The 18160-nt window shown below is 37.9% G+C and overlaps 1 protein-coding gene across 5 annotated transcripts in view; it reads left to right on the forward strand.

The window, feature by feature from the left end:
* Positions 1 to 301: 301 nt before the first annotated feature.
* Positions 302 to 18160, forward strand: part of C2CD5 (C2 calcium dependent domain containing 5) — a 107969-nt gene continuing 90110 nt past the window's right edge. For all 5 annotated transcript variants that reach the window (XM_063076262.1, XM_063076258.1, XM_063076260.1 and 2 more), the window contains exons 1-5: positions 302 to 470; positions 642 to 760; positions 10733 to 10819; positions 14026 to 14197; positions 16531 to 16626. In XM_063076262.1, the coding sequence (XP_062932332.1) occupies positions 671 to 760; positions 10733 to 10819; positions 14026 to 14197; positions 16531 to 16626 (445 nt within the window). In that variant the 5' untranslated portion in view covers positions 302 to 470; positions 642 to 670. The remainder of the gene's footprint in view (positions 471 to 641; positions 761 to 10732; positions 10820 to 14025; positions 14198 to 16530; positions 16627 to 18160) is intronic.

Consider the following 18160-nt stretch of genomic DNA (forward strand, 5'->3'; position numbering starts at 1 on the left):
TGACGACACATGACGCTCAAAAGGCCCGCGGCTACGTCACCGAGCGGCACCTGCGCCTCGCCCCTGGAGGATGGAGCGCTTTCCTGCAGCGGAGCAGCAGCAACCACCCACAGCCCCGGCTCGGTGGATGATGCAGGACTCGACCTATTTCCCTGCCCTCCGGATTCCTCAAAAATCAGCCCCGCCCCCTCCATCTTTCCTCGGCGAATTTAACTTCTCCCCGCGGCAAGTGGAGAGAGTGCCGAATGATCGATGTTTCCTCCGCGCCCTCAGAGCCGCCATTTTGGGGGGCGGGGGAGGAGAAACACATGTAGGGACGCAGAGGCTCAACGGAATGCGGACTGGGCTTTGCTTCTCTTTCCAGCACTGTGGGGCCTGGGCAGAAGAACCCACTGGGACCCCTCCTCCGGCTGCCTCTCCGGAATGAGGCCTCAGCGCCCGCGTGGGACGGCTACCTTTCTCTTAAGAGAGTGAGTGGCAGGTCCCGGCACGACGGCCCGGCCCCCGTGCGCGCCCCCGCCCTCCCTCCGCTGTCAGTTATCCCGCGCGACCCCGCCGGCGCGTGCCGCCCCCCGGCGCGCCCCCGTCCCGCCCCCGCCCGGCCGGGCGCTCGGCGCAGACTCGCTTGTTTGTTTCTGCAGGAGCCCAAGGGCGGGCTGAAGCCGAGACGATGCCTGGGAAGCTGAAGGTGAAAATCGTGGCCGGGCGCCATTTGCCAGTGATGGATCGTGCTAGTGACCTGACTGATGCCTTCGTGGAGGTTGGTGCAAGGTTCCGCCCCTCAAAACACAGGGAGCGCCAAGCCCTGTGAAGGATGTACCCACCTGGCCTCCAGCCCCTCCGCCCATTCCCCTTTCGACTGTTGTCTCGTCTGCCGTGTTTGTCCAGTCCTGCCGCGAGGGATGACCGCCGAGCCCTCAGCCCGTGTGATGGGTGCACAGCTCGCAGGCGTCCGCGGCGCGCTCCGCCTCGCGGGGAGGCTCTTACTGCTCTGCATGCTGGGGTGACCCCGATGTCAGGACGCGTAACAGGCCACCTGCCAGTCAGGGGATCCCCGAGCGTGGCCGCGCGGCTCCCGAAACGCGCACGCATGTCCTTCTTTAGGGGAAGGGAGGCTCTTCACGCCAGCGTGATGGACGTTAAGAATGTATATACAGTCCTTTGTGGGCATTTGGGACCTACAGTGCGAGGAGATCCATTCTTTAGCCTAACATTTTATGAATCACCAATGTAAGTTCTAAAACACGGCTGTAACACTTTCCCTTCTTGTATAGACCGGTTGGGTCTGATGAGTTGTTTCAGGGTAATTTAGTGCCTTGAGGTAGGAAGTCTGTTAAGTGCCATTGATTTAAATTGCAAAATTGCTTTTAAAATCTAATGATTACTTTAAAAGTCATGCAAATTAGCACAGGCCTAGGGCCCCGTAAAGTAATAACCTAGAGTCTGAAAGAAGCCAAGTAAAAATTGTAATAAAAATTGACCTGATGAGCCAGAGCATTAGAGCAGTAATCATTTGGGCTATTTATGTTTAGTGTTGATAGATACATGATAATATATAGCTTGATTTCATCTCCATATAAAATATTTTTCATGTTCCCTAAAGATTCTGTAACCTAATAACTGCAGTTCACTGCCACCCACCAACATTGTCATAGTAATTCTTAATTGCAACTTCATTTGAGAAAATTGAGTGTGCTCTTAGCCAGATGTTATGTAATGGGGAGACACAGACAACCAAAGCTTAGTACGTTCATTGGTTTAACAATGAAGATACGTTCTAAGAAGGCCTTTGTTGTGTGAACATCATAGAGTGTACACACAAACCTGGATGGTAAAGCCTAGTACACACCTATAATCTTATGAGGCCACCATCATATATGTGGTCCCTTGACCAAAAAGTCGTTATACAGCACTTGACTGCTTTGTTTTGAGGTAGCTCCTAGATTGACCCACACAGCTTATATTAACTACTAGTAGCTAACAGGTATTGAGTATCATTATTGTCAGATCTGTGCTAAGTAATTTTTAATTCTTTGTCCTCACAACAGTCCTGCTATAGGAGTATTGTTATTATCAGATATTACAGATGAGGTAACTAAGGCCTAGGGACTGGTAAATAATTTGCCTAGGGTTATTTAGCTTGTAAACCTCCATAGCCTGACAGTCTTAACCATTATTATAGTACAGCCTCTCCAACAAGACAAGGTGATGAATGTTGTATTTGGATATAAAAACTTAATTCTGTCTCTGAAGGTTTAGAGCGGCTTCCTAAGAAAGTGGTATTTGAGCTGGGCCACGAAGGACACCCAGGATTTTACCAGGCAGAGGCAGTGGCACAGAATGGGATATATGGTATGTTCAGGGAACCATCTTAGTTTGAGATGTGTCTACAGTGAAAGGGAGGGAATATGTGGGTAGTGGAGGTTGTGGGGGATAAGGCTGGAAAGGTAGTTTGGAATCAATTCCCATTTTTTGTACTGTTTTTCCTTTATTCTATCAGCAGGCGTAAGCCAGGGGAGCTTTGCAAGCAGAATTAAATAAGATGATGTGTGTATTAGGTTGTTTCTTTATAGGGTGACCTGACCTGTATGTTATTGGTGGAATGGACAGATGAGAGGTGAAGCAGGGAGCTCAGTTAAGAAGGTGGGAACATAATTCAGGCAATATGTGGGAATGGGAATGGATTAGAAGAGAAAGATTTGAGGGACATTTCTTAAGTTAAAATTGTAAGGCCTTGATAACTAAGTGGATTTTGCTGGTGAGAGAGGAGGTGGATTCAAGGGTGACTCATTAATTCCTTTAATAAATTTGAGTAGTTATGGAGTGTCTGCTATTTGCCAGGCCCCATCACTGGTCTAGCTGATGTATGCAATAGTTGATGCATATGATGGTGAACAAGACAGACTTGGTTCCTGCTTTTATGAAGCTTATATTTTGGTGGGAGAGACAGACATTTAAAAAGTAGATAAATGATTAAATACATAATTATGAATTGTGATGAGTGCCATGAAAGAGAACAACAGAAAGAGAGTAACAGGGAACATCTACTTTAGGTGCAGTAATCAGGGGAGGCCTCTGAGAAAGTGTCAGTCAAGCAAACAGGCTGGATGAGGAGACAAGCTGCTCAGGGAGGGAGGGAGGGAGAGAGAGAGAGGAGAGAGAGAGAGGAGAGAGAGAAAAAGTGTGTGTGTGTGTGTGTGTGTGTGTGTTGGGGGGGGAGGGGGTACAGAAGAGAAGCTGGAGGAGAAGAGAGTCTCAGTAGAGGGAAGACCCTGAGGAGATTTGGTGTGTTTTAGGAAGTGAAGGAAGATGTGTGGCTGGCATACAGTGGTGTAAGATAAAGTTGGAGAGTTAGTCAAGTAGCCAGTCGTGCAAGGCCTTACAGGCCATGATTAGTAGTTTGAATTTTATTCTAAATTCAATAGGAAGCAGTTGTTAAGATGAGCACTTTTGTTGCTATGTGGAGAATGGGTTGAAGGTGAAAGAGAAGAAGCAGGCAACTGGTTAGGAAATTCTGCAGTAGTTCAAATAACAGGTGATGTGGGTCAAGGTGATGCCTTTGGTAATGTAGAGAAGTGGATGAATTCCAGATATACTTAGAATTTAGACTTTGCAGGATTTGTTGGTAGATTGGAGTTGTGGGTCAGGAAAACGGAGATTAAAAGATGACTCCTAGCTTTCTGGAGTCATTGTGATAATTTTCTGAGACTCCACAGAGATGATAGAGATTGAGGAGAATCAATTTCCATTTGGACAGGTTAGGTTTGAGATGCTTTAGGATCTTTAATTGCACTTGTCAAGGAGGCAATTGGATTTGCAGTTATGGTATTGAAAGGAGAGGTCTGAGTTTAAAATGAGCTCACACAGCTAGTGTTTCTCAACCCTTTGAGACTAAGTATCCTTTTTATATAGAATGTATTTGAAATCTACCCTTTATTATCCTGGCATGGTATACATAGTTAATATAACCTATCTATACTTGCAAAAAAAAAAAAATCAATAAAACGCTTTAACTGTAATATGACAGAGAAATAAGAGTATTTTTTTGTTACTATTTTAATATGGTAGTATTTGTTAATGACCATAGTAGAAAACATGAAGTAATCAGATTAAGTCAATGAACATTTATTGAGCCTTTGTATGTATCAGACACTGTATAGGATTCTGGGGATATAGCAATGAATAAAACAAAAATTTCTTTAGTCATGGGACTTACATTTATTTTAGTAGAAAAGAGAGAGTTCATAAAGAAGATAATTAAATAAAAGATATAGTGTGCTAGATAGTGAGAAGTGCTCAGTGTGGAGAAAACAAAGCTGGGACACAGGATAGAGAGTGCCTCACCTATATATAAAATCATAAGAGTATGACTGTTCCTCACACAAAGTGAGAGTTTGTGTAGTTTTGGCATCTCGGGTAGATCTTCATTGCCATTGATTATCTGATTTTACAAAATAGTCAATTCATGGGGAAAAGCAGAGTTGCCTCTTTTTGTAGTTCTTGACAATTATGTATATTGAAACCCTAGCACAGTACTTTTATCTGTAAAACTGAGTTGTGTTCTAGGTAGGTTTCTTACCCATGTGTCTATCTAGTAGGACATTTGAAAGTTGTGACATGAGACAAATCTTCATTGTTTGCGACTCTTTCTTGCATTGCAGGACATCTAGCATCTCTGGCCCTTCTTCACTAAATACTAGTACTGTTTCTCCCACCAAAACACTGCTAGAAATTTCTAAAGTTCCTGTAGGAGTTGGTTCTGTCCCTTTTGCAAACCTCTGACTTAGGGAAAGAGAGAAGTGGGGGTGGTTCCTTGAAAAAATTTGACATTTAGAGGTCTATTAGAGGAGGATTAGGAGAAGGAAACTGAGATTGTCAGCCAGTGGGGTAGTAGAAAAATTGGGAAAGTAATGTCTTAGAAGGCAAGAGAGAAAGTTTCTAGAAAGAGGAAGCCCTCAATTGTCAAATGTCATTGAGAAGTCAAATAAGAGGACAGATAAAGGGCTGGATTGGACAATATGAAGGTTGTTAGTGATCCTGACAAGAGGCATGATGAGGATGGAAGCCCATACTGTACTGAGTTAGAGAGAATTAAAGTACATGGGAAGTGAGGAAGGAGAAGAAGGATGAGTAGGCAGTTGTTTCAAGAAATATGATTATGAAGGGGAGAGAAAAAATAGTGTGGTATTTGAGGAGTATGTAGCTTTTAGTACTTTCTAAAAAATAAGTTAGAAGATACTAGAACATATTTGAGTGCTAAGAGGAATAATCTGGCAGAAGGGAAAAATTAATGCAGGAAAAGGGATAATGAAAGATTACAATATGATAAAGGGATAAATTACGTGATGTAAATTTTAAGTAATAGAAGCTCATAGGAGAGGGAAATAATGAAGCCTAGGCTAGTCAAGAGAAATCTTTCCACTGGGCCTGGAGGATGGTAAAATTTCCACAGGTGGAGACAAAAAGGCATTTTGCAGGGGAATAGGATAAACTTGGCAAAAGCAAAAGGAGAGATAGAGCATATATAATTGAAGGGAGGGTTCTTGTTGAATATAAGCAGGAAATAAATCTGGGTAGGTAAGGAGGATATAGATTATAGAGTAGTCTGAAAATTAGGGGAGAAGTCTATATAGCAGAAGCTCTCTTTACCAACTTCCATTAACTGACTCTTTGTAGTACCCAGTGCTCTGCATTCCTTCCATAAGGCATATTCTCACATACCCCCATATTGTTAGACGACTGTCCAGTGTGCTTGGAGTCTCACATCAGTTGATTGATATACTATACCAATAGGCAGTTGTGTTTATTCCCAAATCTGTTTATGTTGACTGTATTTGTTATTATAATTTATTTAAATCTTATATAAATCGGTGAAATAAGTGTGAAAATGAAGTTAATAATGCTATGTAAAGACTTATGGAAAGTGGCTACACACAACCCCACAGCCCAGGGACAACCACCATGCCACCACAGGAAGCACCCCAGCTCTCCCGAGCTGGGGTGGTAGGAGGCAAGGGCTTTTGCCACACCCTCTTGACATCTGTACCCAGCCCAGCAATGACCAAGCCACTGCTGGAAGCCCCCTCCCTCCCCTGTGGGAATGGGGGGGGGCTGCAAGCCTCAGTGCCACCCCTCCTCCTTCCTCCTTCTTTTATCCCATTTCCTTCCCCTCTCCCCTCTCCGCCTCCCTCCCAACGGCTTCGCAACAACATCATAGAATGTAAAAAAATAATATTAATAAAGTAAAATAAAAAGACTTATGGAAACAGTCACTAAAAATTCTTCTTGAACTAGGTAAAGATTGTAAAAAAATATAGGATTCTGTGTTCATGTATTTCTACCAGTGATTTTAAATTCTGCCACCACATAAATCCAAACCAGAAATCACAAACAATACATTATGTGTGTGCTTTATGCAAAACAGATGTCAAACTCTAACCAGTGGACCTTTACTCAAGGAAGCCTTAGCCTTACATTAAAAGATAGAGGAATGAATGTTTGTTAATATGTTTTATCTTAAATGTTTATGGTTTGTATTATTTTTAATGATTTTCTGATTTAACCAAGTTATTTGATCAGGTACTGGATTTGGTTGCGTTGGTGGAAAGAATTTCTGTTATATGTGATGTGAGGAGTTTAGGGAGCCAGTGAAGACCAAGCAGTATGTATGGATGATTATTCTTGCAGGAATCTCTAGAATGAGTAAGATGGGGTTCTGTCCAAGGGAAGTATTAATGGAAATATATCTCAGTGTTAACATGTATGTTACAAGCTGTCTGGCTAAACTGCGTTGTCATTTTGTGTTTATTCAGGAGCCTTTGAGAGAACAAGGAAAGGAAAAGAAATTAATATTTAATGAGTATTTTCTACGTACCAGACATTTTGCTGGGTCTCTACATGTATTATCTCATGTAATGCTAGCAACACCCCTGCTTTTCAGAGAAGGAAGCAGATTTAAATTACAAGTTAAATAACTTTCTCAAGATAATTTAACTAATGAGTGGGGAAAGAGAATACTTTGCTTTATTAGAGGAATCTCCATTAAAATCCCTGATGTTCTTTAACAAAATCGTAAGGCATTCATTTAATTGCTGGGTAATTAAATCTCCTTTGAATTAAATAAGACTGAATGAACTGTGATTCTCCTTTACTAGAAGGATTTGCCAATCACGATGTTGGCAAAATACACACTTCAGCCTTTTTTCTAAAATCTTGTTTATTGTTTGTTTAAAGCGATTTGGGGATCTTTACTATATCTAGAATAGATGGTTGACCAAAAAAAAAAAAAAAAAAAAAAAAGGAGGCAAAGTACAGCACAACTGCTACAGAGGAACAAAACTGAAAAGGACTTTGAACTCATAACTTAAAAAATGATATACTGTTCTAGCAAAACCCTTAAGTATGTTTGGCTTTTGACTTGTTTTGAATGGTTTCATGAATCCTAACATTTTACTTTAAATAAAGCAGTTTTAGATAAATTAAACAAAATTATTTTCTTTATGCTTTGAGTATTGAAATGTAATGAAAATTAATACCTAAGCAAGAACCTCTCTCTTTCCCAAGTTTCTTTTCCCTCATTAAGTTTCATTTGTTTAATGTGATTTTTTAAAAAAATATACAAGTAATACATCATTACTTCCTTAAAAAAGATTAGAATACTCAGAAGTGCAACTCGAAAGTGCCTTCTTCCTTATTACACTGTGCAGTATTTCCTATGTCCTATCAGTCCCTTCTTCAGAGATAATTGCTGCCCAGTTCTTTGGCTTGTGTTCACTTACTTTTTCCCCCCTCCTTTAAAAATGTATTATTATTTTTTTTTTTGTCTTTTTGTGACCGGCCGCATCACGCTCAGCCAGTGAGCGCACCGGCCATCCTTATATAGGATCCGAACCCGCAGCGGGAGCACTGCTGCTCTCCCGAGTGCGCCATGGGGTCAGCCCAAAAAATGTATTTTTTTTATACACGTCATATTTTTTGAAACAAATGTAATCATACTTTATATATTCTCCTTGTTTTTCAGATATTGTGCCCTTGATATTTTCCCATATTAGTACTATACATATTATCAACTCCATTCTTTAGTAGGGATGCATAAGATTTATTCACTCACTTTCCTGTTGAGTAACTATTTAGGTTTTTGTATTTTCTTGGGAAGGGGGCTTATGTGAAAGTACTTCTAGGTTAAATTTGTACAAGTGGATCCAGAATTCTATAATTTGAATCAAAATAAAGTTATTCCCAATTGAATTTTATTTTTTGGTGTTTTTGATTTTAAAATAATGCATTTAAAAAATATGTATTATATATGCATGGTTAAAAATTTAAAAGACTCAAAATGAGTTAGTCTCTCTTGCTGTCTTTTAGCCAAACTGTTCTGCTTTTTCTAGTGGCCACTGTTATTATTTCTTACATATCCTCTAGAAGTAATCTGTGCTTATAGAGGCATATATTATATGCATTGTAACATTTATCATTTTTTTCCTCACCAAAGGATACCATATACACTGTTCTCCAGTAGAAAGATCTTGGGCATTGTTCCTTATCAGTGAGTGCATAGAGAGCTGCTTCATTCTTCTGTTTAGCATCGCATTGTGTTGCTTTACCATAGTTAAGTTAACCAGTTCTAAACTGATATATATTTAGGTTGTTTCCAATCTTTTGCTGCTATAATGCTGCTTATATATGGCATTGCACACCTCTGTGTGATAAATTCCAAGAAATAGAATTGCTGGCTTAAAAAGGGTATAGGCATTTAAAATTTTGATGTATGTTGTCAAATTGCTGTCTATAAAGGTTGTTCTGATTTATATTCCTGCCCACAGAGTATGAGAGTGCCTCTCCAACACTGTGTTTTCATGGCTGTGATCTTTGCCAACCTAAGTAAAAATGGTGTTTTAGTTTGCATTTCTCTTAGTATAAGTGAGGTTGATCATTTTTTGATGTATTTAAAAGACATCTGTGGCTGTCCAGTTAGCTCAGTTGGTTAGACCATGGTGCTGATAACATCAAAGTCTGGGGTTTGATCCCTGTACTGGCTGGCCAGTCACAGAAAAAAAAGACATGTATTTCCATTTCTGTGACTTGTCTGTTCATGTCCTTTGCCCATTTTTCTATTGGGTTGTTCATCTTTGTCTTATTGTTTTGTAGGAACTCGTTAGCAATTGGGGAAATGAGCTCTTTGCACCATATTTGGCAAATACTTTTTCTCAGTTTCTTTTTTTTTTTTTTTTTAGACATTTATTTATTTATTTATTTATTTTTGTCTTTTTCGTGACCGGCACTCAGCCAGTGAGTGCACCGGTCATTCCTATGTAGGATCCGAACCCGCGGCGGGAGCGTCGTCACGCTCCCAGCGCAGCACTCTACCGAGTGCGCCACGGGCTCGGCCCCTCAGTTTCTTAATTATCTTTGACTTTATGATATTTTTTACCATGAAAGAAATTATTGTTTTTAACCTTTTCTAGCCCTTACCTTAGATATGAAATGGTTGGTACCATGCTTGATAATTCAAATTGATGAGTAAAATAACTAGAAAAATATGCAGAAGAGAAAAATAATTACAGTTTTGGATTTTTTTTTTTTTTAAAGATGACTAACCACCCTTGATGTGGTGTTGTCAGCACCACGCTCTCCCAAGTGAGCTAACTGGCCATCCCTATATAGGTATCCAAACCCGTGGCCTTGGTGTTATCAGCACCACATTCTCCCACGTGAGCCAAGGGCCGGCCCTCAGTTTTGGATATTTTGCTTTTAGAAAATTTCCTGGACTGACTAAACAATAATATCAGCAAGTATTATAATTCTTATCTGATTGAACCAGCAGTTACTAAGTACCTGCAGGGTATAAAACTGAGCTGGGTATTGTGATAATGGAGATGACTATTAGTGTATTTGAGGTTAGGAAAGATACTTGATGATGACAACAGATAGAATTAGGGAAAGAGTTGGAAGAGGTCAGATTTAGGAAAGGTGAAGCAAGTGAGGAAGTAGTTGCCTAGCTGTTTTGCTCTGAAGCTTTCTGGCCACTTCTGAAGTTCAGTCTCAGGTGTCGCAGTCTCCATTCTCTATTGGAAGCAAATACTGAGGATTTAGTTTGTTTTCTTCCTTCTTCAGTGCCTTCTTACTTACTTATTTTTAGATCTTTGTGATTTAGTGCTTGGACATGAGATAAAATAGTCTCCTCATCCAGCCTCTTTCCTTGTCCCTGAAGATAGGAACATAAAGCCTTAAAGAATAATAGTTTATTGCTGATCACTGTTGTGTGCACAGATAAGGGATTAACAAAATAACAAATATGTGGAAATTAGAAAATACAGGCAAACATTATTAAGTTCTTGTAATAATGGGCTATAGTTCTGGATTCCCTTGCTGAGATGATAAGAGGACAGTCAGCTGGCTTTTTTTACCTTCTGATTTTATTTTTATTTTTTCTTAAGACCTTCCTCTTTTATCTGAGCTTGTATTGGTCTCCATACTGACTCCTTCCCCAAGCTGACATAATGATCTATATTTTTAATTTCTCTGTGGAGCTGGTCAAGCAGAACAGTGGGTAATCCCTTGTTCTAAAAGCTTTCCTGGACCCATCCATATCGTCTTCCCTTTTGTCTCGGGATAGTTGTCTTTTTTTCCCCCTCTGTGATGAATCATTTTCCCATTGTGTGGCTGATGTTAAACTTTACTGTTATTCACATTTTTGATATTTATATTTGAATAGTTTCTTATTTGTTTTTAGGTAAAATTTGGTAATACCACATTTAAAACAGATGTGTACCTCAAGTCACTCAACCCTCAGTGGAACTCCGAATGGTTTAAATTTGAGGTAAGTGTTTAAATGTCAGCATTTTTGAGTGTATTTTTTTTGAGGTGACTCTTTCCCCGGGAATGGTAGGAGTACCTTTTATTTTAGGTAGTAGTTTCCCTACACCATGAAAATATTTCCTTTTCTGTGTAACTAGGAATATTGACGGGTTTTTTTTTTTTTTTTTTTTTTTTGGTGGCTAGCCAGTACAGGGATTGAACACTGGACCTTGGTGTCATCAGCAAGTTTCTCTAACCAACTAAGCTAACCGGCCAGCTCATAGGAATATTGAGTTTTTAAAAAATTACATTACAGTTAAGAAAATACATAAAGCATACATGTATATGATAACACAGATTAAAAAAATTGAAGTCCTCAAATGTATTATTATTATTGTAGTAGTCTCTGGATTTTATCATATATCAAAAATCACTTAAGAACAACGTACAGATTTTTAAAAAAATTTTTAATTGTGATAAAAATATGTATCTCATAAATATTGCCATTTTAGCTATTTTTAAGTGTGCAATCAGCATTAATTACATTCACAGTGCTGCGCAACAATCACCAATATTTTCAAAACTTTTTTCTTACCCTAAACAGAAACTCTGTGTCCACTGAGCAGTAACTCCCCTTTCCCTTCTCTCCTCAGATCTGGTAACCTGGAATCTACTTAATGTCCCTTTGAATGTGCTTATGCTAGGTATTTCATATAAGTAGAATCATACAATAGTTGTTATTTTTTCTCAGTCTCCTTTCACTTAGCATACTATTTACAAGGTTCATCCATGTTGTAACATGTATCAAAATTTTATTCATTTTTTTGGCTGAATAATACTCCATTGGACGTATATACCGCATTTTGTTTTTGTTTATTTTTCATTTGGGTTATTTATTTTTTTGTTGTTGATCTGTAGTTTTTTTTTTTTTTTTTTTAATTTTTAATTTTTTGGCAGCTGGCTGGAAAGAGGGTCCAAAGAGTTGTAGAAGTTCTTTATATATTCTGAATATTAATTCTGTGTTTATAGTCAACATTGGTTATATAGTTCTTTGTTAACCCTGTTGATAGTTATGAATTGTATTCAGTCACATATGTTGTGAACACTCAAATAAATGTCTTAAGCAAAATATCTGTTTTTCTCACATATGAAAGAAACGTTGAGCCAGGCAGTATAAGGGTAGTATGTGGCTCCATGCAATCATTTGGGACCCAGGGACCTTTTTTCTCCATCATCCGTATGTGGCCTGTGGCTTCTCTTTAAAGTGACCCAGGTCACTTTAGGCTCCAGGTTAGCAGCTGGAGTTCCAGTGATCCCATTAGTGTTCTACACTGGCAGAAGGAGCTGTAGTGAAGGGAAGTACAGGAGGGTAACAGTGAGGTAACATAATTTTCAATCAAGCAAGCTCTCTTTAAGTTTTCCCCACCCTACCAAGCTTAATGGAATGATTTATGCTTATATCTCATCAGTTGCAAGGGAAGGCATATTGCTTTGCAGCTAAAAAATTTAAACATTTAAAGCATTTCTGATAAAGTCTTAATTTATAATATTTCATAATTTGAAATTGGCTCAATTTAATCCATTAATTATCCTTAATTACTTCATTATAATTAATTCCTGAATTACTCTATTCAGATTATTCAAATTATTAGCTATCTATACATACGACGAGCTATTTCTAATCAGTTGATATAGAGTCCTTTAATATCAGGGAAGGGATACCTTAATGTACCATGAGAAAAGATGATAGTACTCACAGGTGAATGTATACATGGTTAAAAAAGTGTTCACAGAGAGTGTTATTAGTGGAGTTAGAAATTGGGGGGATTTCTTTGGAGGAATGGTCAATGGCTTGGTTTATGACTCCCTTTTACTAAATATACAGATAACACAGTAGTCGTAGAGAGGATGCCATTGAGTGACAGATGATTCAGAATGGATTGGGATTCAAAATGATCATTTTAATTTAATATTTTGTTATGGAAATATTTAAACATGCACAAAAGTAGAGAGATTAGTATATTGAACTCCCTGTTGGTCACCCACTTCTACATTCTGCTGTTCTTGTTCTGTTTCCCCTCTTCCCCTGCTCCACCCCCCCCCCCCGCCCTGGAAATATTTTAAGGCAAATTTAAGATGTTATATAATTTCATCAATAAATTCCTAATTATGTATCTCTTATAGAGAAGGACTCTTTTAAAAAAAACAAAACCTCAAACCACATTATTATACCAGTGGTGTCAACAATAATACCTTAATGTACTTTAATTCTTAAAACAATCGTCAGAAGCTGGATTACTAACCTAAAATCAACATGAAATTAGGGGATAGGGAAAGGCATAGTGTGTCATATTTAAGTTTAAAAAATTAGCCACAGTTTAGGGATTGCAGAGATATCACTTGACTAAAGCATGTAAGGATGATGCAGAGATTTTAGTCAACCACAGATGCAATCTTAATTAACAGTACGGTATGTCTGATGTAAAAGCAAACATTCATACATTGCGTTTAACAAGTATAATATTCTAATTATAAGAAATAATAATCTTTTTGTATTCTCTACGAGTCTTATTACTATTTATGTGTTTCACTTGATACTGTATTTGATGAGGGGTGCTGACACATTAGAGGATGGCATATTGAGGGTGGCAGCCAAAATAGTGAATGTGTCTGCTTGGCATGTGATAAATACTTGATAATGACTGAATAAGAAGAGAGGATAGACATTGATCTCATAAACTTAATTCATGAACTTAAATTGTTTTTTGTTTTTTTTTACACAGTGTTAGCTTTGCTTGCAGTTTTATTCTCTGAAATCGTCCTAGGAAATTATGGTGTCATTGTTCTCATTAGCATCCTTTCTGTCTGCAGATAATATATGGCTCTATTATGACATTCCTGAAGCATTTTTGCTATATATCATAGGCAGAGTAATAACACATAGGATGATATATTAAAAACAGAGTTAAGTCTTTTTGTATTATTCATCCTACCATTGTGCTTGGATGCAAACTATACTCTTTTCTTCAGAAAGATGTCCTCTTGTGTATAAAAAGGATTTATAACTTGTGTGTGTGTTAATCCCTCTACCTTTGTGCTTAGAGGTAAAGCTGTAAGATTTCTTTTTTTTCCAGAAATAAGTCATTTTTGTTTTGATTGGCATGTGTATACATTTGTGGTAATTAAGATTTTAAAACTATAAGATTTAATTTTAAGGTGTACTTTTAGGTGGATGATGAAGACTTACAGGATGAACCTCTACAGATCACAGTTCTTGACCATGATACTTATAGTGCAAATGATGCCATTGGTAAAGTGTATATTGATATTGATCCTTTACTGTACAGTGAAGCTGCAACAGTCATCTCAGGATGGTTTCCAATTTATGACACCATACATGGTAAGGAGTAATATTTTAAGAAAATAAATCACAATCTTAATATTTTTTATTTCCTCTTCAAGACTTTTGTGCTATATTTGGTGGTTTTAAAAATATATATCTTTAAAAGATGCCTTTTTAAAAATAGACAAGTAGTAAGTAGTAAACTGTTGTTGGTAGAATTGTTACTTTTCTGAACAGAATTTGAAATAATGCCTGTTCAAGTTGTGCAATATGGAAAGTAAGTGCATTATTTAAAAATCATCTAGTATTGGTACTCTGTGTTTTTAAAACACATTTTTAAACTGATAATATGGAAATGTTTTGCTTAAAAATTCTCCCAAGTTTTTGTTGCCTGAAGCAGGGTTTTCAGAGTATGGTCTGGGAACATGTAGGGTCCTTGAGATCCTTTCACAGGGTCTGTGAGTTGGGAACTGTTTTTAATCATTCACTATTTTTATTCTCACTTTCTCACAAGTGTACAATAGAGTTTTCTCGAGGTTTTATGATACATGCTGTTACCACACATTGATTGCAGAGCAGAAATGAGAATCTGTGTTTCATTTACTAGATATTATAGAGATTTGCAAAAATGTAACACAGTGCTACTCTTATTACTAATTTTTTTGTTTTTGAAAATATAGTTATTTTTATTAAAAAGTTGCTTATTTTAACATACATGAGTTTATTATTATAACTTTAAATGAAGTAGTCAGTAAAACTTTTTTTAATTCTCAACTTTAATTTTTAATATGGTAAATATTGGTAGGTATGATCCACATTAACAAAAACTCTTTGAGTTTCTTAATCATTTTTAAGATTGTAAAAGGGTCCTGTGACCAAAAAATTTGAGAACTGCTAGCCAAAATGTATAATGTCTTTTTAGAATGGTGAACGGACGCATTCAGAACTGGCACTTCTCTCTCCAGCCTAGCATCTTTCTGCATTTTTTTTTTTTTTTAAATTTTTGATGTGGCAATTACACTGAGAGTAGTTTATTCTCAGAAAATAAGATGTTTTCTGAGATTTACATATGTTTATTGTGACATTATTTCCTATTACTTACTAATGTTTAAAATGGTAAAAAAAAAAATTGAAAAACAGGATTTACTGAAATAAATTAGGGCATATATAGAATCTGAATTATACTCTCAGAACAAAAAAACATATTTTCAGAAAACAATGTCATAGGAAATGTTTATGATATATTATGAATTGCAAAGTTCAGTTTATAAAACACTATAGTGTTTTGTGGTGATCTCAGATTTGTTTAGAAACAAAATAACTGTGTATGTGTGATATCATTAGAGAAATTGGCAGAATATGTAATAAAATGTTTATCCCTGGTTTGTTTCATTTCTGGATTATAATTATATTTTTCTACTTTGTCCTTTTTTGCCTTTTTCTATATTTCCTACAATGTGTACATATTATCTTTGTAATCAGGAAATAAAATCCAGTCAAATGTTATATTACCAGTAGGAAAAAAAAAATAGATGCTGAAGGATTAATTTGGGCCTGGATTAAAGGCCAATAGCTTATGAATGAATGAATTTTTCAAATATTTTATATTAAACATTGTTTATAGTTGGTTTAGTATGCTTATGGGCTCTTTGTTAGGAACATTATCTTCTCTTATTTTTTCAATAGGTAAGTCACTTTTCTTAGAAAGTCTTCCACCATAAGTATGAATATGAATTTGACATGAAGTCAGACAGTCGAGTGAAAATATCTAGTAAATGTTTAGTTAGCTTGTTTTAACCTATTAATTGAAATGAATAAAACTTTTATATTAAATCAGATCCTTCCATAAATTGTTTAGAATATGTACTCTGGGATCATAAAGATCTGATTTTTAATCCCTGCTCTGCCACTTAGTAGCTGTTGACACTACATAAATTGTTTAACTTTTATTAATTAAATATTAATTTCTTCCTCTGTAAAATTGGGATGATACTACTGCAAAAATTATTTTACTGGGTTGATGTAAGTAAGCACTGTGAGATGCTGTATATAAAACATTTAGTACATTGTATATCAGTTCTCAGCAACTGTTATCATCATCATCATCATCATCAGTTTAAATGGTGCTCTTTTTCAGTTAGTCTTGGTTAAAATTAGTGGTGATTTGTGGTAAATTGAAAATTATTCATTCCCTAATGCATTCATGTTCTGCATCAGAAAATATAATAAGAAAACTAGTGAGAATGAAAATAATTAGGAGACTAAGTTAGCATTACTATTATGATTGATACATTATTTTAAAATCATTAATTTGCATGTATTTGCTTCACTATTTAATTGTACATTATTTTTTTTAAGGTAGAAATTTGATTTTCCTTTTGACTTTATAGGTATCCGTGGGGAAATCAATGTAGTTGTCAAAGTAGACCTCTTCAATGATTTAAATCGATTCAGGCAGTCATCATGTGGAGTGAAATTCTTTTGCAGTAAGTATATACATTTTATTACTCATTTAACAGGAAATTTAACATCTGTTAAATATGGGAAATCAGATGAACATTTCAGAAAGCTAATAGAAAAGGTATTATATGCCAAAGAGAAAACTGTTAGTTTTCCATGAACAATTACTATAGCCCTAGGACTATTTATCTGATTTAAAAGTAAATGGTACCTAATTTTTGCAAGCTTATGGAAATTTTTGTTAGAAAAATCCAGTGATATTTTATTGGATTGTATAGGACACTAAAAGATAGGAGCAGAACACTATAGCCAAGCACTGTGGTGCTATGCCAGATTACAAAAGATTCTACAGTTGTGGAGCCCCAAGAACTCAATGAAATATAGGGGTCTGAATTGGGCAGATCTGAATGACTCATAGCCAGCTTGTATTAGTAGGAATGAAAACTCCTAAGATAACTAAAGAATACTGGAGCTTCTCAAGGTTGCTGACTAGAGAGGTCCGGTGCTAGTTCCTTCCCCATAAAAAAAAGACCAAAACAACACACAAATATATTTTGACTCGAACCTGAGGAAACATGGTGCAGAGCATTGGAAGAGTGAGGTGATCCTTGTGAAGTACAGAAAAAGAGAAAGGCAGCATAGAGAGCAGAGCAGGACATCCTGCCTCAGCTCCATTGCAGGGACTGGCCTGGAACTAGGTAGTGAGAAGGTAAGCTGGAAAAGACCCCAGCTATTCCCACTGCCACCATAAATGCCAGTAATTCCTGCTTCAAGGGAGTCCCCTCCAAGCTTTTCAGGACCCAGGTGCAGTTGGAGAGTAGCTGGGAACTAGTGTGGCTGCAGTCTTATAGTGAAAGCCCAAAGAGATTAACTCCTCCTGCTCTGAGTGGTGGAGATGCAGCACCATGTGGGAGCCAAACTGCCTTTGTCTGGAGGCACTGTCTGCATTCTACAGCACTCACTTGGGTGCCAAAAGGACCAAGGCACAGGCCGCTTGGAGCCTAGGACAGACAGAAAGACCAAGACCCAGGCATCTGAACCCACGCAGTACTACTCCTCCCTGCCAGGTGAGCAGACAGACTTGTGGAGCAGAAAATCCACTAAAGTACAGTTGTTCCCCATGTGCACGGCCCACCTTGCACGGCCCATGGTGGCTGAACCCACAAGTGCCCACACAGCCCACAGCTAGCTCATCGGAGCCCCGCCTCTGTTCACGACCCTCTACACACTCCCAAGGGCACCGGCAGCACTTCCATCTCAGCTATCTGGAACTTAGATCCTTGCGCTGGACCCAGCAAGGCTGAATTCTTTTGTCTGGAGGCCCTGCCTGCATTCTACCATGTTCACTTGAGCTCTGGTGGACCAAGGTACAGGCTGCCTGGATCCTAAGACAGACAGAAAGACTGAGACCCCAAAATATGAACACATGCAGCTCCCTCTCCCCAAGACAAGCCTCTGTAGTACTGCTGACCTTGGCTACACCCTAGCAGGCTTGCATCAGGCTCAATAGCTGATTGGGTAGTAGCTTTTACTTCCTACAGCACACCTCCTTAGAGCTGC

This window comes from Cynocephalus volans, chromosome 12, assembly GCF_027409185.1.
Source record: "Cynocephalus volans isolate mCynVol1 chromosome 12, mCynVol1.pri, whole genome shotgun sequence".
In the NCBI taxonomy this organism is placed as follows: domain Eukaryota; kingdom Metazoa; phylum Chordata; class Mammalia; order Dermoptera; family Cynocephalidae; genus Cynocephalus; species Cynocephalus volans.